Source organism: Mytilus californianus, unplaced genomic scaffold, assembly GCF_021869535.1.
Source record: "Mytilus californianus isolate M0D057914Y unplaced genomic scaffold, xbMytCali1.0.p SCAF_4, whole genome shotgun sequence".
NCBI lineage: Eukaryota > Metazoa > Mollusca > Bivalvia > Mytilida > Mytilidae > Mytilus > Mytilus californianus.
Window position 1 is genome coordinate 75,600,103 of NW_026262690.1, and position 25,885 is coordinate 75,625,987.

At 32.7% G+C, this 25,885-nt stretch overlaps 1 protein-coding gene and 1 long non-coding RNA gene across 2 annotated transcripts; both read right to left on the bottom strand.

Moving 5' to 3' along the window:
- Positions 1 to 318: 318 nt before the first annotated feature.
- Positions 319 to 14,509, bottom strand: LOC127737082 (sodium- and chloride-dependent creatine transporter 1-like). Its single transcript, XM_052247614.1, has 9 exons — positions 14,380 to 14,509; positions 12,378 to 12,509; positions 9,954 to 10,224; positions 9,070 to 9,202; positions 7,897 to 8,031; positions 6,729 to 6,832; positions 5,805 to 5,929; positions 2,197 to 2,309; positions 319 to 333 (listed from the first exon to the last, which is right to left on the bottom strand). Exons 1-9 carry the CDS (start codon positions 14,507 to 14,509, stop codon positions 319 to 321), a joined length of 1,158 nt encoding a protein of 385 aa, XP_052103574.1.
- A 10,284-nt stretch (positions 14,510 to 24,793) lies between these two features.
- Positions 24,794 to 25,618, bottom strand: LOC127738550 (uncharacterized). The gene is made up of 2 exons (XR_008000110.1): positions 25,452 to 25,618; positions 24,794 to 25,221 (listed from the first exon to the last, which is right to left on the bottom strand). It is a non-coding gene; the product is annotated as an uncharacterized LOC127738550 (long non-coding RNA).
- Between the last annotated feature and the right edge of the window lie 267 nt (positions 25,619 to 25,885).

The following is a 25,885-nucleotide window of genomic DNA, read 5'->3' on the forward strand; positions in this document are numbered from 1 at the left end:
TGATAAATAGATTGTAACATGTCTTTTTCCATATGGGCCCTGGCATCACCCCTCGACCCATATGAGCTTTCGGCTAGCGCATTGGGCTTTCATGGGAGTCTCGGGATGATTTCAGGGCCGATATGGAAAATAAAGATCCATATGTTATATATCCATATGTCATATAATAATAATAATTTGTTAATCGGTAAAAAGAAGCTATCAGTAAATGATAAAGAATTTGAATGCCTACCGTCAGTAAAGGTGGGGTCACAAACAACCAAAAGAATTTCCATATCCTTGATGGTTGCATACCTAACATCATTTCAATGTCCTTGCTTAGTCTTCTGACACCTGAAAAATTGCTATTCAAGTAAAGAATAAATTTGTGTGATGCTTTATTAAAAAAAAAAATATAAAGCTGCATATAATTACTCATAAACAGCGTTGCTGATAAAAATTGACAGCATCGGTGGTTTGTTTTGACTGATTGCTTATCATGTAGTTGAAGAAAAAAAACCTTCTCAATTAACAGTATGGCGTTTCATGATGGGTGATTGTACGAACAACGTTTGATAGAGAGTAACTCCCCTACAAGGACCAGTTCTCCATAGAGTCATCGAAACATAGGGAAATGATTACAAGAAGTCAGGAACAGTACTCACGTCGATGATGACATTGTGACAGAGTTTTATTTTCTATTAAAATATTCTGTCATAAACTCTAATTTTGAAGTTTGTTAGTATAAACAGGACTGTGGTGGTTTTACTTTTTCATTTGCTAAGTTGAAAACAATTGTATTTCGTTCATGCATGCCATGTATATGTATTAATATTATTTGACAAAGTTTTATATCGAAATTCAATAAGTCCTCTTATGATTTTACCATAGATATAGATGATCACAATGCTCTCAAGCAACATTATAAACATTCTAGGTATACTTGATAAATACCAGTCAACAAGCTGCAAGACGTACATACCACCCTTTAAATATAAAATAACATAAATCATTTTCCCACTAAACAATAGAGACCAATAAGTCATGTCATGTTTTGTAAATACTCAAAATGCCTACCATGATTTATCGGAATAAAAGATAACATATACTGGTTCCATCTGTATATGAAGAAAGTAAAGTTGCAGTGCGTAATTTATTTTTCATCTTTTTTATTCTTTGATATTTGTTGAAAGACATGTCCCCATGCTCATTTAAGTTAACAGTCTTTCAGTCTATAATGTCGCAGTTAAGCTGGGTTTTTTTTTAGAGTGCATCTTTTAATGTGTTAAGCAACTTTAGCAATTCCAATCTTGATTTGTCTTGGATTTCAACAAATAAGAAAAATCGCTAAAAGAATAAATGAATGCATATATGAATAAGAAGAAATAAAATATCTCTTTTTTGTGGATCAAATTTCCTAATTCGTTTTTCTTGAATGTAAAAAAGTTTCAATCCGCGTTGAATATACATTAACTTGTTAAACATATAAGTTTAAGGTAAATGACTTAAATATGCTATGATCAAATCTTGTGTTGCATATGCTTAGAAATACCTCACCTGAGTTGTATAAATAAAAGTAAGTAAAAATCCTAATAAACATATGGACATTGTGACCATTGTCCTTTTGGATGCTGATAAATTAGGGAACGTGTCAAATAATCCACCGCCAATCACTTGTACTACCACTATCTGTGCATAAAAATGATTAAGGAATAAGTTTTGATGGTTTAACTATTAAAGTCATTTAAATTGAATAACATTCATAATTGTCATCAGACTCGGCGATATTTACGTTTCCCTGACACATAACCCATTTTTTCTAAAGTTTAATACATAACATTAAGGTAAGAAGATGTGGTATAATTACCAATCAGACAACTCGAGATCTACACCAGAGACCCTATAATGTAGAAGTAAGTAACTGTAGGTCACTGTCATGAAGGAATCCCTAATACTTCTGTAAAATGTATTTAACACACAACGACATGTACAAAACCATATGAAGCGGTACATCAGAAACATATATCACACATATGTGTATATATGTCTGTGGGTACATGTACATTTTGCAGAAAGAGCTAACAGTTAAGGATGCTCGCTACTCTGTTTCAAAATAACAAGCTTTTTAAAAGACTGTCATACATTTAACATTGCACATTATGTATCATAGTAATCACATTTTATGTCTCTGTTCATTCATTTACCCACTGTACTTACCAAACTATTGGTTCCTATCATGAATAACAAAAGGAAAAACAATCCCGACCATATCTGTGGTAATGGTAATGTGGCTAAGGCGTCTGGATATACGACGAATGCAATTCCCGGTCCTTAAATTCAATCATGAAAAGAGGTATTAAAATCGACATATAAAAAAAATGTAATAGGGTCCATTATAACTTAGCGGTCAGGGGCGTAGCTAGGTATCCAATAAACTGTAGGCACAAATTGCGGCAGGGGGTCTGAAGGACGCTCAAGGCCACAATCAGGTCCAGGGCAGAGCCCTGCTAGGGGGTTCAGGGGGGGGGGGGGGGTCGAAGCCCCCTACGGAAAACGGTTTTCAGCATTTCAGTTGCAAAATTTTGTGTACAAAAAAACATGAAAACTGGTCATTTTATCATGATAATATACATGAAAAAATTTCGAAGAAATTATAATATACATAATTTTACAATTACATCTGACTGATGAATTAACCGGCAGTGCAATCGGAAATATATATATTAAAAAAAATTACAATATGCATTGCCCAGCGTGGATCAGCGTAGCCCTTTATTAAGCAGCACAACCTGTTTAGTATTTTCATATCTATTCCTTTCTGATTGAGGATAATTGATATATACGTCAATTGATAGTATATATTGACGATCCTACATTTAAAAGAAACCTTCACCGTTCCCTGGCTACACAAACACATACACACACAGTCGATGCCTCATGCAGAAGTTCTGTTCTGTTCATACTATCATACAAAATTCAAGAAATTCATATTTCTTTATATCCTGTACTGTCAAATCCCTACCTGCTTAGGAATTTGAATACTTATGGTCATTACACGTAGATCTAAGAGTACTCGAAGTTACTGAAAGCTAGTTGATTGATTGATTGATTGCTAAACGTCCAGTGGTAAATAGTTTATGCATGTTCAGGACAAAAACAAATTTCCAATAAATACAACAGGTAGCTAGGTCCTGTAATAGTGGTCGTCCAGGACGAAGGTCTGGAAATTTGGAAACGCCATGTCTTGGAAAAAAAGGGTTTATGGGATAGGAACAGAAATTTTGCCTTTCAGTAGACCACCTACGAACCCCTCAAAGAGTTGTTGCAAGTTTCTTAACGAACGCATTCTCTCTACACTAGGCATCGGATTTAACGTCCCCGTTCTGACCAGACGTGACTGCGTATTAATACATCCTGCACAGCCAAACGAACGCACAACTTTGGCAAGGGTTTTACTGTAGGTCGGATGAAGACCAAGTGGAAAGCTAGTTGAAAGCCAACAACAACTTATTAAAACAAATCATGTGTCTAAGTTGCGGTTCATTCAAGTATTTGTTGATAGAAGTGAAATGATCTGAACCAAAGTTCTAGTTTATAGTTTCAATATAAGGTGGAAGAAAATGTCATACAATTCTATCCAATACTCCATTCACTAAGGATGATAGACTAGTGTACACATGAAATTCGATAATTAAAGAGTTTATTATTTTTTTTTCCTAAAAAAAAAAAATATTTGTGAAAAAATTATGTGTAAGCACGTGCCTAATAAAGGCAACAGTAGTATACCGCTGTTCGAAATTCATAAATCGATTGAGAAAAAACAAATCTGGGTTACAAACTAAAACTGAGGGAAACACGTCAAATACAAGAGAACTACGACACAACAGAAACACAACATTAAAATGTAACACACACAGAAACGAACTATAATATAACAATGGCCATTTTCCTGACTTGGTACAGGACATTTTAAGAAAAAAATGGTGTGTTGAACCTGGTTTTGTGGCTAGCCAAACCTCCCGCTTTTATGGCAATGTTAAATATAACATTAAAATGACAACATTACATGACAGGACTACAATACAAATAAATGGGAGAACATATAGGACAGAGAAACATACATATAATAGCTAACAAAAGGTACCAGGTTTAAAATTTAATACGCAAGACGCGCGTTTCGTCCGCACAAGACTAAACAGTGACGCTCAGATCAAAAAAGTACGAAAGCCAAAACAAGTACAAAGTTGAAGAGCATTGAGGACCAAAAGTTCCAAAAAGTTGTGCCAAATACGGCTAAGGTTATATGTCTGGGATAAGAAAATCCTTAGTTTTTAGAATAATTCATACTTTTGTAAACAGTAAATTTATAAAAATGACTATATAATAGATATACATGATAACACCGAAGTGGTGACTAACTACAGAATAAAAACGGATACATAAAACAACATAAACCAGCACACAAAAATTCACAGCCGAGTTAGCCAAAGAGATCAACGCTAAAAAAAGGTCACGTAACATTTGAATTTCTGAAATTTCCCAAAAATAGGATAGAATTAGGATAGAATTCAAGATTTGGTTTATAATACTCATATAACATTTATCAATAACAATGAAAATTACAATACTAATTAATATAAAATGTGGTAGTAATAAGATAATTAATAGTATTATCTAGCTATGTCGGTGTTTCTTCTAAATCAAACTGTAAACCAAATATATCGTATAAATTTAGTTGACCCAAACTAAAATCTAATTAACGAACAGGGTGATTAATAATCTTTACCATTACACACGAATACAACAGAAAAAAATAAGATTTACAACTACAAACGATAAGACATTTGACAAAATCCGATGAGAATAACAAATATAAAACTAAATACATGAATTTTGGATAGAAAGGTACCGTGACACGTCTTATAGCAATGCGAATTCACACTCAGCAAAACAGTCACAATCGGGAATAAGTCACGTTCGGTAATTAAAAGATCAGACGATGTAACGCCCCTTGTGGTACATTGTCATTCGTAATGCTTGGAAGAAAATCATTAATTCATGAAAATTTTTGAATACATTTTTTTATGGCCAATTGGTAACTATCATGAAAACTATAAATAAAATTGACATTTTGAGAATATTACCAGAGAATATTCAATAATTGACATTTTTTATTTGGATGCTTCTGATGTAATTTTTCAATTTTAGCTTTTCATTTTTTTGTGTTTGTTGTTGTTTAACTCAACTTTAAGTTACCTTGGTTATGTCAAGGCGGCCTGTTTTTATTGGTAAAGGAAGCTTGCGTGCTCGGAGATAACCATCGACCTTATACAGGAAACTGGCGATCATTGTCACATAAGATTATTGTCGACCACTTCGTCACGAGCAGGGTTCGAACTCGTAACCTCAGAATCAAAAAGCTAGTGAATATGTAGCTGACCGAACTACTTAGACCACGTGTTCCTTTCTCATTTTGTGCTATTTACCATAAAATGCCTGTAAAGACTTTAACTAGTTTTTGTTCTGATGACACTTTGTTTGAAGATTTTAATGACTCATTTTAATTTCGAATTTTAGTATGCCTTCTCAGATGGCGCGCTATGTATAGATTTCTGAAAAGTGTGTGATTGGTGTTTGTAGTACAATGCAAGTTAACTTTGGATATTTGATTTTATATTCTTTCTATGTCCCATTTGGTCATTTATCTCTTTTTGTAAGTTGTTATGAATTAGACTTCACGTTTTGGGGTATTGGTGTTCCTGGTGATAGTACTTCCAGAAAAGCACTTTGGACACTTCATGAAGTGTTATTTTCATATGCATTACCTTGTTTGACAACCATATCAATGTCTAGATTCGATGATGCTGCTGTGTAACCCAGTGTTGAAAATATTACACATCCTGCAAAGATGCTCGTAAAAGCATCAACAAATGGGAGAATCATAGCATCTCTGAAAAGATGTTGAATATAAGTTGATTGTACCAGTACATCGAATATAAGTAATGTCCTAAGTTTCGTTGCTATTTTTGGTCAAACTCATTTTTATTAAGTTCGGATTCAATTTGTACTTTCCTTTTCGAGTTACTAATACTGTCTATGGAAAATGTAACACTACATTCGATCACGTACTTTTGCTTGTTGAAACAAGTGTTCTAAAAGGCAAAGCTGAAGTCATCTCTTCGAAAGTTTTATTGACGTGATCATGATTTGGATGAACAGTATTGAATTTCTGCGTCAAATTTGACCAATGAAATCTTCCACATTTATCGTAGTCACGTTCTCGTTTCTCTTTTCTTATTGACGACTATCATTGGATGCGACTTACAGTCATTTTTTGCATGGCATGAGCACAAGAGATGTCACAAGTCATCGGAAGCAGGAACTGTTTCTCGTCGGAGAACCTGAATTTACCCCGCTTTTTTAGGTTTGAAATTCTCAATTGTCTGTTGTTTGTCCTTACATTGTTCTTTAAATCATGGTGTTGTCTGTTTTTCTTTGACCTCGGTTTTTATTGCCTCATTTTGGTATATTCTTACTTTTTTTTTACAAAATAAAAGCACTTGTTACAATTAAGTTATGAAAGTGCCATAACAGGTACTTTCTACACTTGTTATACGGTATCGCAGAGCTAATTACATATCAAGAAGGATGGAAGCCAAATACATTAAATATTTTCTAAGCAGACGGAAAGACATAAGTCTATTAATCAATCGTGAAATGATTGCTAATCACCGTTATAAAGTATATACCTTTGACAATTGTTCTTAAAACGATTATGACTTGCCAGTGTCAACAGTTCACCTATTCCAAGACTTGACGAATAAAAGACTTGAACAGCAGCATCGCTCCAAACCTGATGTACACATTTATATTTAATATATAATTGTATGCATTATATTTTATTACAACTGTATTGAAGTTGTTAAATTTGATATATGAAAATTCAACCGAAACTCAATGTAAAAGCTTTTGCATATAAATAAGGAGATATGGTATGATTGCGTATTATTGTTGAAGGTCGGATGTTGACCTATTATAGTTGTTTACATCGTCGTCATTTGGTCTCTGGTGGAAAGTTGTTTCATTAATGAGCAAAACCCAGACCTGATTATGCTTTTATTGTCGTCGCATGCAAATGTGAACAAGGACATTTAAACTAAACATAAAATTAATGCTCGGCACTAAGGTATTGCTTCGTGACTGATGAATAAACATAGCTAGATGACATACTACTATGGATTCATTTCTTTTCGTGGGTACCAATTTTCGTGGTTTGAGGAAAACTTGCATATTCGTGGATATTTAATTTCGTGGTTTTGGTAAAGTCTGCATACATTCCTTTAGAAAATTTGCAATTCGTTGAATATTTAAATTCGTGGTTCCCTTGTACCCACGAAATCCACGAAAATTGGTATCCAACGAATATTAATGAATCCACAGTATATATCATAATAACTCTTCAAACCAAATGCTATTTTCCAATAGTTTAGAATATGGAATATTTGATTTTAATGGAGGCAAATACTTCAGTACTGGGGTATAACGTCAAATATTACATTCATATTGGGATGAGAAGAATATGTTGCTGTAATATAATTAGAACCATGTTCTCTACGTCTCTATATACACTCTGAGTCTGATTTTTCTGGTTTTAAACCACAAGGTAACAGTCCGCAGAAACATATATCACCCTAGCCGAACACATTATTCTATATCCAAGCCGGGCCAGACATACGTGTATATGCCGCGTACTAATAGAGAAGAAGCAGTTAATACCAATGTTCAAGTCTTAATATCGAACCCATGAGACGAGCAAGCTACCGCAAGACCATTAAGGCGGTAACTTAATTAGAATAAAAAGAAAAGATGCGTTGTTGAATATAAAAGACTATATATGGTTTGATTAAGGTTATTTACAGAGAATTTCTTAAGATCCTTCCATCTTGGTATGAAGAAGTATTTAATACCGTCTAGAGCACCAGGAAGGAGAAGCCCTCTGATTAGCAGTATTACCAAGAACAAATACGGAAGCGTTGACGCAAACAGCATGAACTGTTAAAAAGAAATTAAAAGATTCCTACAATATATAACAGAATAAGAACACAACAAATAACAACTATATAACAAACATTTATAACAACATATCTGACGTTATAATAGACCGGTTTTTGCTATTATGATTTTTCGAATTTGACTTTTTGACTTCATACTGACTACAATCACTTTGCACTATGGGATCAATCGTTTTCTTTTTTTTTTAAATTAGATTTTACGGGAAACATCTGTGATGACTTTTAATGGCAGACAAATAGTGAAAAGATGTGAACACGACGGATGTCACTTGTGGAGCATGATCTGCTTACACTTCCGGAGCACCTAATATCATCCCCTGTACTGATAGGGTTCGTGTAACTATTCTAGACTGCTGTTTGTCTATTCTTTTTGTTTTTTGTTATGATACTGCCGATAATTCTTCAAATGATGATTGTTGATTGTTCCCTAATGTATCTTCTGTACCTTTTTTTACTATTGGTTGGTATCTGCCACGAATATTCAGTGCACCTTCAAGATACAAATAAAAATAAATAAAAATAAATAAGACAAATACAGGAGGGAAACCATGCTAGTATAAATTTCTTATTCTGATGAACTGAGTCCGATGAACATTTTTTCAAACCAACTAAACCAACTTTGTAGTTGTAACTACAAATACAGATTTTACGACTGCAGCAAGTGTGATGCAACATTTTTGCTTTTAAGTTACTAATGGACAGTTAAATTCATGAGGCTTTCCGGGGGGGGGGGGGGGGTATCTTTCTCGTTTTCCTTAAGAGATTTTAGACATAATGTTAACATGCTGATAAGAAAATAATTAATTCTTCGGGGAGAAAAATCGATTGAAATTTAGAGAAAACAAACAACTAGTTTAAAAGAATAATGGACTACGAAGAAGACAATCTTAAATTTCAAAATCATTCTGTAGATATTTGTCAGTGCATATTTCTATTCAAATAATTTTGCATTTTTATCTTTATGCAAAATGAATAAAACTACATAATTCAATAATATGGGAAAAACTAGTTTACTAGCCTTTCCCGAAGACTTTATGCCTTTTATTAAAGCCAGGATCACCACAGTCCATGTTCCTAAGGAACATAAAACTAACTCCCATCTTTGTATTCCGATGTTGTTTATGCTAGAGGTTAGTCCTAGTACACGGTTTCTAAATACAAGAAAATATATTATTGTTTTTACAAATTATTCATGTCAGGAGAGATTCTATAATAGAAAATAAATATGAAGATCAGACTAGTATGAATTAAAGAAGACGTTTGGTAAACATCAACAATTCAGAAATCCGACGACGCATAAAAATCAGATTACTTCTGAACATGATTTCATTAATATAAAACAAACAACATATAACAATATCAGAAAATTTAAGATTAACTTGTACGCGTTATTAGACACGAAAAAGCTGAACTATACCATGCAGTAATCGAGTTAGATCTTCCCCCTTACTTGTTCTTATAAAATGCAATTCTGATTAATGGAGTAACATATTTTAGTCTTATCGATACAAAGAGTTGGTGCAATCTTTTTCGAAATTTTGTATCCTCTACTGCCTAAAGCTCGTTCTAACACATTTGATAGTCTTTATAAATGGAACAATATCTTAATTCTAATGTGAAAATGTACTTATATAAAAAAATCTACATATTATGCATTAATCATTTATCCAAGTCATACAATATAAAAGTATGCTTGAGGTAATTGCTACTGGATGTAAAGCCAACATCACACAACAATCACCGAACGATAGGAATGAAGATACATTTTACCTATTACTTCAAAAGTTACTATTATTTATACACATACAATTATGCTTAAAACATTGTTTTTACATACACAAAAAATATTTTACACCTATTCGAAATAGTTAATTAAAGAAGATTTGAACTAGTGATACGTACTCCCAGAATTCTTCGGAACTCGTGTAAGCTTCCACGTGCACACTGCCATTATGAAACTGAGTTATGTTACTAAGGGTTACAGTACTATTCATCGCTTCCTCTTTAGAAAATGATCTTATATAACAGTTGTGTGTGTTCCAAGTGTTGTTGCATGATGTCCAAGGCAACGGCGACAGAAAGGAATTTCCAAAATAAAATAATGTCCACGATATGACGGTTGAATAATAAGAAGCTGAAATTATGCACATAAGAATAATTCCATACCCTATACCTGTAAATAGAAGGACATTCATTACTCAAACTAAAAATAAGGGATAAACTAAGCGTATTTTTTACAGTTCAAGCCTCAATAAAAGGTTGTAACTTGATTTTTTTTATATTTAACGATTGGACCAGCATTGTTTTATAATTCAATTCCAATTTTTCTATTTTTTAGTCAAATAACATACCATTTCCGAGTACATGTATAAATCTCACAAAAACAAGCCCAATAGTCTACACTTTTAATTACCTTTATTTAAGTTATAAGGAATGGACAGTTATTTGGACTTTCGCTTACTTAAAATACACCTTAAATATTCAGAACAATTTTTAGATTATAACATTTTAAAGAATTTTATCTCATTTTGTAATGGTTTTCTTTTCATTTTCCCCGTGGTGTACCCAATAATCTACAGGCAAAATTTAAGATCAAGCTGACCATCTAATCACTTAACGAAGTATTTATGAACAGTTTCAAATAATTACTATAAAAAAATCTTGAATAAAGTTCATCCAGATTTATGTTTAAAGTCATTGGATACGCACGTCTTTCTTGCGGTGGGATTGAAAGGATATTTATTTGTGTCTTTTATTGGTATTTCGGGAGAGAGAGAAACCTAATATTTATGCATATATGTCAATGGATTATGTGTATTTTTCGTTTGATAAATCTTGGATGTAGAATCGTCCGACAAAAATGACATGGTACAACTAGAATAAATTTCCAGGTATGTTACAATTCAGTATAGGTTATTTAACTGATAAGGGCGTGCTTGATTTGAAGTCATATCTGAAACAAAATATGATTCTATATTTCAAACCATTCAAATAAAATTAAACAAGAAAACACTGTTTCATATTTCACGCATAATCCAACATTTATTTTTTTCGCTCACTTTGCTCATAACAACGAAAAAAAATGTTATGCATATCTAAGAGTCTTAAATAGCAATACAAGCAAACTGAAAATATTTTTTCATTCTTCCCTATTATCAGAAAAGTGGCAATCAATTTTAGAGAGAAAAAAAACCCGCGTGATTAAAATCATTTCTAGATTGTGTTGTGTATGTCTTTAACTTAAGTGGAAAACTACTTTTTGATTTCATTTAAACATTTCAAGATTAACGCCGTCATTTGCAATGCCGGTATAACTGTTATATTTGCCACTGGACATATAATAACAGTGAAGGAATTCGATTGTGTTACGCGTTTCTGTTGAAATTGAAAAAAAATCCCGCCAAATATTTAACACAAGCCTTTTTCAAATGTTATCCATATCCCTCAAATTCTATTCATTAGTACCATATACAAATTATAACAACGAAAAATCAAATAATATACCGAATACGTCATTTTGACCATTTCAGTTTCTTGAACTATTTATTCTATTTAACCACAATTTATTGTAGCAACAGAGTAATATTTCTTTTTTAATGTATATATTAAAATGGAACAAACGATTTTTGATGTCAAAATCAAAATACAACACTTAAAATTTCAAGCAAATGATATCTTAAACGGTAAAATTGAGAGCAAATCTGTAAGTTTGTATCTCTAATTTTCCTTATTGTATAATGTTAATGTCTAACTGAGTTAACATATTTGATATTTTGTAGATACTCAGAAGAGGAATGGCATTCAATGGAAAATATGCGTTTTTTACCCGCTTGGATATAATCCGTGACAGAAATTTAGCCAAGATTTGCATCGGAAAACAAATTGCGGATAATGTTGTGGAATTTTAGTGAAAACGATACTATATATAATACGATGAAATTACGACTCGCAAATAAAAGCTGTTTATTGATAATGAGATATTTGGTGTTCATTGTATTACTACGAGGTTATCCCAATTTTAAAAAAAATCCATTTAATATCAGCCGTTTTAGTAAGTTTTCATCTTCATTCAATATCGCGTTACGTCTTTTAGAACTATTTCCGTGGGTTAACACTTTTTAAGAAAGTGCCCATGGAAATACCCAAAGGGCAAAACGTCCGGATGAATGAAGATGGACAATAGAAAATAACTCTCCATTCCTGAAAAATAATGGAGAGTTCAAACAAAAGATTTACGTCACAGATGTATTTTAATGAATAATAAATTATCAACATTACATTCTGGTAATGGTAATTGAATTTTAAACTTTAACCATAAGAATTTACCTTTAAACAATGGACAACACAAAAACAATCTCCCTGGCCCAAGGCTGGAATACTGAGCGATTGAAAACTCCATAAACATAAGCGGCATTGCCATGGCAAACATAAATATGAAATACGGTATCAAAAATGCTCCTGTATAAACACAAAAATACAGTACACGTTTCATGGAACATTTTTAAGAATTACATCTTTAAAACATTAAATTAAAAGCAAATTATCCTTATTATTATTATTATTATTATTATTATTATTGCTGCAATCAGCATAGACAGTACATATTGATATATGAGTCAGTCCTTAGTCTCACTAGCGTGTCCCATCTTTCTTATCTCCGTATCCTAAACTTTTTATTAATTTGGTGAGCTCATATTTATAAGACCGACCCAAAAAAATATACAGCGCCAATTGATGATTTCTTTTATTTTATTTTTGAATCAGAGAAATCTTTAGGCCCACCTCAATTCTGGGTCCAGTTCATAATCACTCGTGATAGATATCTCCATCATCAATACCAAAATTGGTGTATTGATGACTGTGTAATTCTAATAGACTACTTTAATACATTTTTCAATTTGAGGGTCGGGTTGAGGGTTTGTGATGGGGTTGTGGTTCTGTTTAATGTTAAGGGCATACGATACAGTTTTGATCCCACGGTGAATTGTTGACGAAAGTTTGTATACAAGCTATTTTTCACCTAGTCAATTCAAATATGTAATAAAAAATATACCTTCATGTGCTACTTTAAGATAAATGAGGTAGAAATTTTATACATTTACTGGAAATTTCGGTTTCTTAGACATTTCTATCCTTTAGAAAGACACACCTAACTTTTTTGTTTCAAAAGATAAACGCAAGCGGACTTTTGTAAAAAAAAATCTGTGATATCTTCTCTACATAAGTGTGCTTTGAATTTGTGGCGCAACACTTCTTTGGAAATAATTCAGTTTTATCATATTTTTATGATTTTAGTCAAAAAACGGCATTTTTTGCTAATTAAAAAAAATCATCGGTGATTTGTTTATGAAAATTGGCACAAGTAATCTTCATACATAATCAAGTAAAATGTCATTTTTCAACAGAGGGGTCTATGAACTCGTTTATAAGATAAATCAGTCTAAATGAAAAAAATCAGTCGAAAAATGCATCTCTTCCCGATATGTTACAGTTTGACGTCGCAAAAAATAACATTTTACGTTAGCGACGTCATTACCTCCCCTGTTACTGTATCGTATGCCCTTTAGTTGTGGATGAATTTAAACATCTTTTCGTGCTGATTTTGATTTATTCACTTTTTTAATTTTGAATTAACTGAAACCTCAACTTTCTTATTATTATTATGAAACGGTTAACTTCAGGTAATTTTTTCAATCTTTGTTTTTTTCATTATAGCTCTAAAAGGCAAATTTCGTTATCAACATCATAATTTGCCTTTTACTGAAACTACAAAATTAGAAGGGTTGACTTTCATGATTATTATAGTAACGTATCTCCCATTCTTAACTACCAACGAGTATTTTAAAAATACTTTCAAACTAGAATGAAGCTCAAATTTTATAAATTTATTCAAATATTTACTTATTCTTATTATCATAAAAAATAGGTTAAAAGTTTGTCCTTAGGTAAGCATCAAATTAATTATGTCTTTTAAAACATGCTTATTACTAGGAGAGATATACCAATTTGCAAATATTCCAAACTCGAACATTCATCCATATAACTGCACAGTTTGTATATTGGCTTATGATAAAAAAAACCCAACAAAAATACATTTTGACGATCTTCTCCTCCTGATGAGAAGAATTCAGTTGTTAACTGTCAGGGTCATACAACTGCTTAAAATCACTAAAGTGATGCTGGTGATAAGTGACGACGGCGATAAATATGATCTATTTGCTTTGATGCTCTTCAATATTTAATGCATTTTTTATGCATAGTTGTGATATCTGACGTATCTGGTGGCGACTGTAATGATAACAATGTACAATGTAATAATATTGCTCACCTCCACCATTTTTAAAACAGATGTATGGAAATCTCCAAACATTACCTAATCCTACCATAGATCCAATACACGAAAAGACAAACTCAAACCAGCTTCCCCAGGTTTCGCGATTCAATTTAGGTTCGGGCATATTTGTTGATTCTCTACGTAACTCCCTGAAAATAGTTCTGTAAATCTGAGTCACACCTTATGAGAGAAAGTGCAAAGAAAAGTCGTGTTAGATGTTTTGCGAAGCGATAATAGAATGCAAGAACCTTATTTGTTTGTACAGATTCTTATAGCATTTCAGTGTCTGCATGGTTAAAATTTTATGTTATCTCTGATATCGACTTATTCCCACAATGGTAGTCACTTATATGATAGAAATAAATGCGCAAACAATCAACTCCAAATTTTGTTCATCTTCAACATTGTGTTGATAAATCTCTTTGAAGACCAGGTACATTTCAGACAAAAATACATGCACGATATTTGTAAATGCTAACGCCAACGCATCTAAAAAAAACCACCAGAAATCAACACAAAAGATAGGTATTTATCAGTCAACACTCTTTTGACAATGTACCATAAATATCGAATATTCAATAAAAAGCGGTGACATAAAATACCGTGAGCAAGTAGAATACATATGATTTATTAATTTCACCAATTCGAGAGCAACGATATATGAGAAATATAGATTTCACCACTGCAACAAGTGTGTTACGATATTTCTCCACTCGAGACAGTTAAATTTTAAAATTTAAAGCGCGAGGCTTGCCGAGCTTTTTAAATACTTTAAATTTAACTGTTGAGAGGGGAGAAATATAGATTTCACCATTGCAACAAGTGTGTTACGATATTTCTCTACTCGAGATAGTTCAATTTTAATATTTAAAGCGTGAGGCTTGCCGAGCTCTTTACATATTAAAATTTAACTGTTGAAAGTGGAGAAATATCGTAATACACGAGTTATAGTGGTGGAATCTGTTTTTCTAATGATTTTTATCCTTCCTTTTCAAAGATTTGCAGAAAGTGGTGTTCTTTATATGTGACGTCATCAGGCATGGTCGCCTTCTTTCATGACGTCACAATCGGGAATTCAGAAGAAACCAAGAAAATTTAACGTCACATTTAAGTTTCGACCAATCATTTGCCGAGAACAGATATTTCACTAGTGAGGAGAACATTTTTTTCACAATCGGTTGAGAAATGTGAAAATAGTGACAAAAATAGAGAAATATCGTAATACACGAGTTATAGTGGTGGAATCTGTTTCTCTAATAATTCTTATCCTTCCTTTTCAAAGATTTGCAGAAAGTTGTGTTCTTTATATGTGACGTCATCAGGCATGGTCGCCTTTTTTCATGACGTCACAATAGGAAAATTCAGAAGAAACCAAGAAAATTTGACGTCATAATTAAATTTCGACCAATCATTTGCCGAGAACAAATTTTTCACTAGTGAGGAGAAATATTTTTCTCACACCGGTCAAGAAATTGTGAAAATAGCACAAAAATTAGAGAAACAATATACATACATCGACTGTGTATTGGATTTACACTAGACGCATGATTCTCATTTAGCCTTCATGTTAAGCTTTATAAAAAAAAATTGTGAAAAAGTAATGTTCTTTTTCTAAATCAAAACAGTATTTGATTTTTATTTTATTGAATTGAATGCTTTTTTTGTAATTTGATTTGGGGTGTAAAGGCTTTGATGGGTTTCCCTCGGTTTTAGTTTGTTACCCGGATTTGTTTTTCCTTAATCGAATAACGACTATTAAACAGCTGTATACTACTGTTGCCTTTATTTGACCTAGGCACATTTTGTATGAACCACAAAAGGAACAGAGGCCAAGAAGATAGGTTAGTCCAGATATAAACTTAAACAACTTTTAAAAAATAAATAGAATAACAAACTAAATGCTGCGGGAACGTCTTTCAGTAAATACTTAAATATATCACGTTCTAAGCGTTTAATCAACTCACCTTTAACAGTCTTTCCCTAGTCTGAAAACAGAATTTAACCTCATATTATCATTGTTAATCTGTATGTCCTTGCATTAATTGTCATCGTACTTGAATATGACCATCAAGAATTAATAAGTAGTACATTATCAATACAACGATATAACAAGAAGATGATCTGAAATTGCCACAACTGTTCAAAAATGGGAACAAATCATTTCGTGCCCATCTTATATATTAGAACATGTATGTCAAAACGTTTTCATCTATCAAGCAAACCATCCAAAGAGTACCTAGGTACATAAATTAAAACTACTGTGATTAAAGGAGACGCCTCCGGATATGCAGTGTAAATCGAATACACAATCCGTGATTGATGTGCAAAACTGTTAGAAGACCCTTCCATCATATTTTAGCTCAGTAGAAACCGATGTTGGGGCTAAATTTTCTGACCCTACACACTTCTCAATGATTTTCATGCGCAAGGAAAAACTTCTTTCCCTCTGCATTTTGTTTTTCATATTCATTTTATATATTTAATTTTATGTTAATTGGTTCGATGTATTTCTTGTAGTGCTGCTTGGTGGTAAAACACTTTTATGTTCTACCTCGCTTTGCTCGTCCGAACATAAATTATTTCTGATTCTATATAAAGAAACAACAAAGACTAATATGGCAGGAGATACACACCAAACAGTTTTAATTTAACATTTTTTTCAAAATAAACCAATTGAATATTAAAGTCCATACATCATGCGTCATTATTCATCTCAACTGTTCATACTAATATCTACAAAAAGAAAATACAAAGAATTAGGATTTATACAAAGCATAATATTACAATCTTAATGTAATAAAGTTGTCGAACAAGTTTGGTGTGTGAAATCTCGATGAAATGAAAAGGGCGCGTAAAACAGTATATAAAGTCCGAAAACCGAATTACTCAGCATTGCGCAACAGAACTAGTAAGAAATCTCAAAACGAAAAGAAATACAATTATGTTCTACTTCGCTTTGCTCGTCCAAACATAAGTTATTTCTGATTCTATATAAAGAAACAACAAAGACTAATACGGCAGGAGATACACACCAAACAGTTCGACAAAACAAAGGAAATATGTGTAGACTGGTATAAAAAAATACAAAAATAGTAATTTACAAATTTAAATTATTGGTACATGTAACAGATAACCTGTTATATGAATTTTATTTTATGTAACCGTCTTTTGATAGATCTGACTTCCATCGACCGTGTGCTTTAATAATCTTTCTGGTATTCTATTATGAGCTGCCTGAGTCACGCCTCCGCTCCTCAAACTATGAAGACCAAATTTACTTTTTTCAAAACCTGCTTGACACAAGCATCTAAAAGTAGCTCTCTTGCTCTAGTATACGATATAGGTTTGTTAATTTTGCATAACGCGTAACTGTTTTTACTTTTTAAGAATGTAATTGCTCTAAAAACATATTCACTGGAAATCAAAGAAATAATTATTAATTTTAAATATCTCTCTAACATTGTCACTGGACACAAGTCCGAGTTGGTTCTAGCAATACAAATAGTGTTGCCCTGTCTATACACATCAGTTTTGCAAGCTCGCTGAAACGCATAAAACCGGCGTATCCCAACAGCATCAAACAACATATTCTTAAATTCTTAATGTTATTCAAATCTTCATAGTTATCGAAAACTTTTTGTAAAATTTTCAGACGTAATTGGTTCTTTTTTATTTACGGGCTTTGATAAAATTCTGGTTCCTCCTTCTAAAATCAACTGCAAAAATGTTTCAGAAAACACTGAATTGTACAAGTTAAGCTCGTGCTCCCATTTGATTGCATAATAAGCATTTTGTAAAACTGAAGAAGATACTTCCAGCTGGATTAGATATGATAAATAAAGTGCAATGTTAGCAACCGACGATGGTAACGCACATAAGTCATGATTTGTACACCAAGTGCTAAATTTTTTTAAAAGCGTAATCATAAACTTTTATAGTATTTTTACTTTTGCTGGACAAAACAATATTAGGTAGTTTGTCAGCGAGGTTGCGTAAACTAGGATTTTCAAAAGAATTAAGATCCTTCCAGTGAGAAAAATTAAACCGAACATGAAAGGAAAAGAATACAATTAAAAAAAAAAAGACTTATATTGCGCCAATTATCAGACTTAATAAATTCTTGCAAGGGTCTCCGTCACGGAGTTGACAAATCCCATCACAGGAGATAAATAGAGTCCCATCACAGGAAAATAAAGAAAAATCCCATCACGGGAAATAATCTATTCAATTATAAACACCCATAACAGGTTAAGAATCGCAATACCCATCACGGGTAATTACAATGTCTAAAATAATCTCCCATCACGGGAAAATTAATATATAATTGCCCTCAGCTTCTGAAATCTAACCTCAAGACGAGAATATTGAACGATAAATTCTCAGCAAAGAAAATACTGTTAATATCAGAGCCTTTTTGAAAAAACTTGCTGGGTTTGGCGTACTCGATTAAATCTTTCACGAAGTATTTAAACCTTTGATCGTTAAATGACCACAATAAAGGCCAAAAAGGTGACGATGTCCATTATGGTACAACTAAATGCCTTGACCTTTACAGGTAGACAGATGTGAAATCAATCGACTAATTAATTTTACAGGAGCTACAATCCAACAGTTAAATTCTGACCAGTTGTGTGCGAAAGCGTCTACTCCACTGGTCCCAGGACACCAATATGGAGAAAAGAATTTTGCCAACTTTCGTTTATTACTGTCTGCAAATAGGTCACACGTGTATGGACCCCACACTTTATTAAAATAATTAAAATACAAATCGGATACAAACCAATCATCAAAGTCAAAAATTTTACTGTAAATATCAGCAATTTGATTTTGATTTCTAGGTATCCATTCTACTTCTAGAGAAATGCTGAATTTTAAACAAAAATTAAAAATGTCAATTGCAATATCTTGTAATTCAGAGTTCATACAGCCTGCGTTTATAATTTTTACTACGTTCTGATTATCAGTGTAAACTTTAACTAAACGATTACTGAAACATTGAACCAAAGAAGATAAAGTAATAAAAACGGCCTTTAATTCTCTATAAGTCTAACTTTTAGATGCTTCTGTATTAGACCACATCTTGTGGACTACTTGATGAACAGTCTCTACTATAAAACCAGCACATGCGTAACTGCTAGTGTCTGTATACACTATTTTATCAGGAAGATGTGTTTGTTGAAATAGATTTTTTCTAGGTAAAAGTATGACAATTGTTCAACCAAAAATTAATTTCCTGCTGTGCTTTTAATGTTAAAATTATTCTTTCTTCCCAAAAACGAGAAGTAGCAACCAACATCATCATATTTCTACTCATGATTCTACAAATATTACCTAAACTAGGCATGAACGAAATAATTTTCCCGGTAATTCTAGCTAACTGTCTTGTTGATAGCGAATTAAAGGAAAGTTTATCGATGTCTTTTTTAAAACGAATAATTTTATCTAAAGGAAGATCCAAAGTTGAATTATGCAAATCCCAATAGAAACCAAGCCAAGTTAATTTTTGAGTAGGCTTCCAAACGCTTTTCTCTTGGTTAACGAAAAAACCTGCGGATTTAAGATCTAACTGCAAGATATTAGATAACACTTTACAAGATTGTGCATTAGACTCAGTCTACTCCCCAACCATCATCAAGGTATAATATAACCCTAAGGCCCTGCGAACGCCAATGCTTGACAACAGGACGTAAAACTTTTGAAAACACATGTGCTGCTGTAGATAACCAAAATGGGAGAGCTGAAAATTTAAAGTATTTAGTTGTGTTCTGAAATTTCCACGAAAATCCTAAATATGTCTGATGATCTTTATGTACGCTGACATGATGATACCCGCTCGTTAAATCAAATTTATTCATGTATCCGTCTTTAATTGTGTATTGTAAAGCCTCCGATACACCTTCAAACTTAAATTTTCTTTTTTCTATAAATTGATTGACGTGCCTTAAATCTAGGATCAACCTTTCTTTACCTGAGGCGTTAACTGATACGGTTAGTGGGTTGATAACAAAAGGAATGTGATCTTTGCATTCAATAGCTGCCCCCGTCTCTAAAAGCTTATTAATAGCACGCTCAACGAATACTGAATGTTTAAAAGCAGAAGTATTATTGTTCAATCTAACTGATGAAGGATTTTCATAGAAAGGTATTAAATAACCACTAGAAATTACGTTGAGAACAAAATTGTTTGCTTTTAAAATATCTTTCCAAAATGAAAATTTTTCGTAAAGGCTACCAACATAAAATGGGGTTTTATCTTTGAGTGAATTTTCATATTCATAATCTTGCTCGTGTAAATTATAAAACTGGTACTTAACTGTTTCACTGCTGCTGTTTCTCTTGGGGATATCTGCCTGCTTTCCTGGGACATTGATAGGCCCAATGACCTTCCTCGTTGCAGTAGTAACAGCGGGTTGCTCCTTTCTTTCCACCAAAGTAATCGCTTGATGTGTAAACGCTTTTTCCATCAGTTGCACTCCTGCTCCTAGATGAGTCTTTTGTATATGCTGCGCTAGGGCGACGAAAAAGATCAGAAGTAGCCTTTTCTTCAACTGGGTTCCTGTAATAAGGGTTCGGGCGGTCGACTTTTACAGATTTTTCTCTCCTCTTCATTTTCGCTCTATATTCTGCCTGCTTTAGCCTAGTTGCCTCTTCTGTACTCTCGGTTAACGGGTCGTCCATGAATTCTTCAACTACGTCCCAACCATATTTGTCGGCTATGCGGAGTAGCTTGTTCCTTTCTTTTAAAGCTGCTTCTGATTGCTCCAAGGCTTTAACTGCTGCGCCGACAGAACCACGATCTAGAAAATCTGTCGCTCTGCTAAGTTCATTTATACGAGCGGTATTGAACTCGTGCTGCCTTCCATTGCCCTCGAATTTGAACTTGGGAGCGATTGGTGGTACGCGAGAACTCTTTTCCAGTGAACTATTATTGCCAATCTTTAAGTCAATTTGTGCGAAAAGTTCTTTCTTGTGTCTAACTAAAGCAGTATCAAGTTGACGGGAAAACAAAGAAAGGGCGTCTTCAGGAGAAAATCCTACATGATTACCTGGGTCTGTTTGATTCGGCGGTTCACTATCTCGGTTAGTAACATCACGTTGGTCTTCCTCGTCACTCGTGTTGAACGTAAAGTTGTCGAACAAGTTTGGTGTGTGAAATCTCAATGAAATGAAAAGGGCGCGTTAAACAGTATATAAAGTCCGAAAACCGAATTACTCAGTATTGCGCAACAGAAATAGTAAGAAATCTCAAAACGAAAAGAAATACAAAAAATGCAACCCATCCCTAAATGAACCAATCAACCAACCAATCAATCAATCAATCCATCTTTCGGGAATATCGTTTAAAATGTTTGATCTAATACAACTGACATAAGAATATAGTCAAACAGCTGCACTGATATTTAGCTACATAAACGGTGTATGAGATGAATTATAGGAAATGTAGAATATACGTTAACGAGACAGTAAGCCAACAACTCAAAAAACAGACATTTTTATCATCTAGAGGTAAACATACATTCTTCAGTAATAGACAGATTTCTATAAGATATATCAAACTCTGAATAGTCCCGAGTCTATAAAAGTGAACAATTTGTACAGAGATTAACAAAGATCCGTCGGCACGCCAAATCATCCGTAATGACAAAAAACGCGCCTGTTGTAACACAATTGAAAGCTCAAAATGTGTCACACATTGTACCCATTCAAAAAAGCAGTTCCGACACATGCATGCATGCAGTATTGAACTGTTGTTGTCCCATTACGATGTTTATGATGTTGCGTTCAAAAAGTGTATTTCAGTATAAAATTTCTTATGTAGGATTCAATGATGCAACTTATTGACTACTATCATTAAAGTACATTTAAGTTCTACTACGACGTACAGTCACTGATATCAGAGTTTATAAGACAGCATAATTTGATATCATGAAGTAAAGTACTTTGAGCTTGCTTTCAGTAACCCAATCATTATTTGATACGATAATGTTAATTATTATTTTGTATATTCTTGCGTTAATGTTAATTTTGTACCCAGATGCGGATGCAGGATTTTGAATACCTCTGATACCGGTATTATTGATTAAGTGCATTTCCTATGCTGATTTTATTTTTAGGTTTTTGTTAACCTCTCCACATTTTTATATGCCTGTCTCAAGTCAGGAGCCTCTAATTCAGTGGTAATCGTTTGTATATGTCTATCATTATTTGTTTTTCGTAGATTATTTGTTATAAATTATCCTGCTATTTTTCTCGTTTGAATTGTTTTACATTTTTCGCATCTGGGCTTTTTATAGCTGACTATATGGCATAGGTTTTCCCCATTGTTGAAGGCCGTACGGTGACCTATAAATGCTTATATCCACGTCATTTGGACTCTGATTGACATTTGTCTCATTGGCAATCTTACTACGAGATTAAAAAGAGAGAGGTTTGAGATATTAAAATTATCAGATTTTCTCTGCCAGGCATTTTTGTGTATATTCCAATTCATGAACATAGCCAATCATTGTCTGTTGTTATACATTTATGTTTCAATTGTTTTTTTTAACCTCTAGATGAATTCTGTAGTAATAAAAATTGCCCGTTGATAATTAAGAAATTACTAGGAAAATAAGATTCCATCTCCCTTGGGCAAATTTCTTCTTATTCATACAGAACCTTTCAGCATAATATACAAATTGATCGATGTTTCAATGAATTTTTAAAATGGCTCTACGTCCAAAATCCAACGAATGATAGTCAATTTTATTTGAAACGGTGCATTTTTAATACTAAATAACAGAAATAGAAATCTGATTGAACAATGGTGTGTTTGTCATTTTAAATACTCGCTAATTAACCTGCCCAATATTATAGTTGTTCGTAAGAAGAAATCTGTTGCACATAAAGAACATTCAAGGAAAAACAGTTTAACTGCACTGTGTAAAAATGAAATGTTTTAACTGCCAAAAAAAAAAGAAGCTACCATCCTTTAGTAAACAAGATACTCAAAATAGTTTTGACTTGTAACAATTTAGAAAGATAATGGAAAATCTTTCTAATAAAAAAATCCATTCCAAACAATACGATTTTTTAAATGTCTTCAAACATATAATATGAATAAAGAATGAGGATAAGCTGATGTGATGATCTGTCAATAATAGAGAAAACCGTATATCAATTTAAACACAACGGACATTAAAAAAGTAAATGGAAAGACAAACATAATCATCAATATTTAAGTTTTACCAAGGCTATGGTGTTAAAATTGATATTGCTTTATCATTTTTTTTGTTCTTGCAATTAATTAATCGAGATAACTCGTTTTCCAGGTCAATGCCTGAGCCATAAAAGCTAACCTCTAAGGAATTATATACAAAAATGATCTGTCATGATTGTAATAATTTTCAGAAATATTTGAAATTGGACATTGATGTGCAATGTTAAAGGAGCATTAGCTACGAATTCGACAACAATATTTTTTTGTCCGCGTTTCAAACATTTATTAAAGAGGAATAAAGAAATAATATTCCTCGTTATCATTATCTTTATCAACACACAGTTTTGTTAATGAGAAATTATTTTATTAGTATGTTCTTTGGTCTAAAAACAATTTCTAGGATCTATTCATGACAACGTCAGCTTCTTTTTGTGGCAACTTGGAAACAACTGTCAACATCAGACGTCAGAAACCAAAAATCGCATTTACTTGATTTTCTATATAATGTTAAGCTTTTTAAGTTGTATCCTTTTTTAGTTCTATCAAAACCTTTGATTTGTCAACACTTTATACCACCATTCCCCATGTGAAATTGAAAATTCGTCTAAAAGAAATAATCCACAATGCTTTTCAGTATAAAAATGGAAGCATACGCTATACATTTATTGCTTTGGGATACCATACGGCATATTGTTAATAGTGAACAAAAAGGTAAAACATGAAGGAACAAGTGATCAGTATGCTGGAGTTTCTTATTGACAACATATTTGTTGAATTTGGAGTCAGACTTTTCAAGAAATTGCCGGCAATGGTGTTCCAAATGTTTACACTAGTGTTCATCAATTGAATGTGTGGTGTTCAGTTTTTAATGCCTTTGTGTTTCATTTTTGAATACTTGATGTTAGAGTTCTTAACACTTAGTGTTCAACGATTTAACGTGTCCGAATGTTCAAAATCTTAATACGTCGACGCGTTCAACAGCCACGTAACACTTTTTGAAAACATAGAACATGTTTAAAGCCAAAGTGTTAAGATTCAGAACACCAGACGTTAACTTTCAGAACAGTTGACATAAGTGTTCAAAGTGATGGTGTTCAAATGTGGAACATGTTCTATTTTCAAGCGTACATAATTTTCCATAAGTACTCAACTTAAATAAACTGTTATAAAAACTATATTCAATCAGGCAAAATATAACAATAAAACATATTTTAACAAGTAATTCTTTATGTAATCAAATGAGCATATTATATGTAAGAAAAGTACACCAGATACCTTATGATATCACAAGTAACAGTCAGTGAAATCACATACATAATGTTTTTAAACTGACTTAAATATATATCACAAATAATGATTTTTCCCTACATGACTAGATAGTTGCAACATCATTTGTATTCTAACCAAAAAAGCATGTCAATGTGATAATTAGATAGTTTATGATATAGGTATTTGTCACAATGAAAGTTTAAAAGTTTGCAAATTCCAACAGTTCTTGTACGATCACATACAATGTACGCTCCACTTTTCAGTGCATCTTCACTTAAAGCTATCAACTGGGTGGCATTTTATGTGTTGTTATCAACTTCCAATGTCAAAATCCTCCACAACAAGGAATGTCTATGAGCCTATATATCCTGCAAAATAAAATTAAAAATTAATAGAAGAGAGTTTTTCATAAAGCATCAAATTATGCAATGCTTGTTATGCTTTAATGTCGATATATACTAGTGTACAAATTGATATTCTATAGCAATGAAATGCAAGTTTTGACATTATAAATTACAAAAGTCGATTTCTTGACCCAAGGTAACCAGATAGAAATGATACACCCACATAAGCTATTAATATACATATATTGTCATACCTTTTTTCAACATCTTTCTTTTTTCCACCACTTTATAGCATGCAGAAATGACCTTTTGGGGATTATTGGCTACCGGTTCCTAATTCAAACATTTTAATCTAACGATTCCTGCAAATAAAAAAACAAATGCATTTTCTAAGTCAAAAATGGTGTTCCAAATGTTTGCACTAGTGTTCATCAACTAGTGTGGTGTTCAGTTTTTAATGCCTTTGTGTTTCATTTTTTAACACTTGATGTTAGAGTTCTTAACACTTAGTGTTCAGCTAATGTATGTGGATGTCGAAAATCATCATTTATTCTGTATAACAGACAGACTGTTTATTCATCAGTTTAGGAAATCATCAGAACAAAGCTGACAGTTATTTACGCTTATATCTAAAGCCCGTTTTTTAATTCGTCTTTTATGTTGAATATTGAAAATTTGGATATAACAG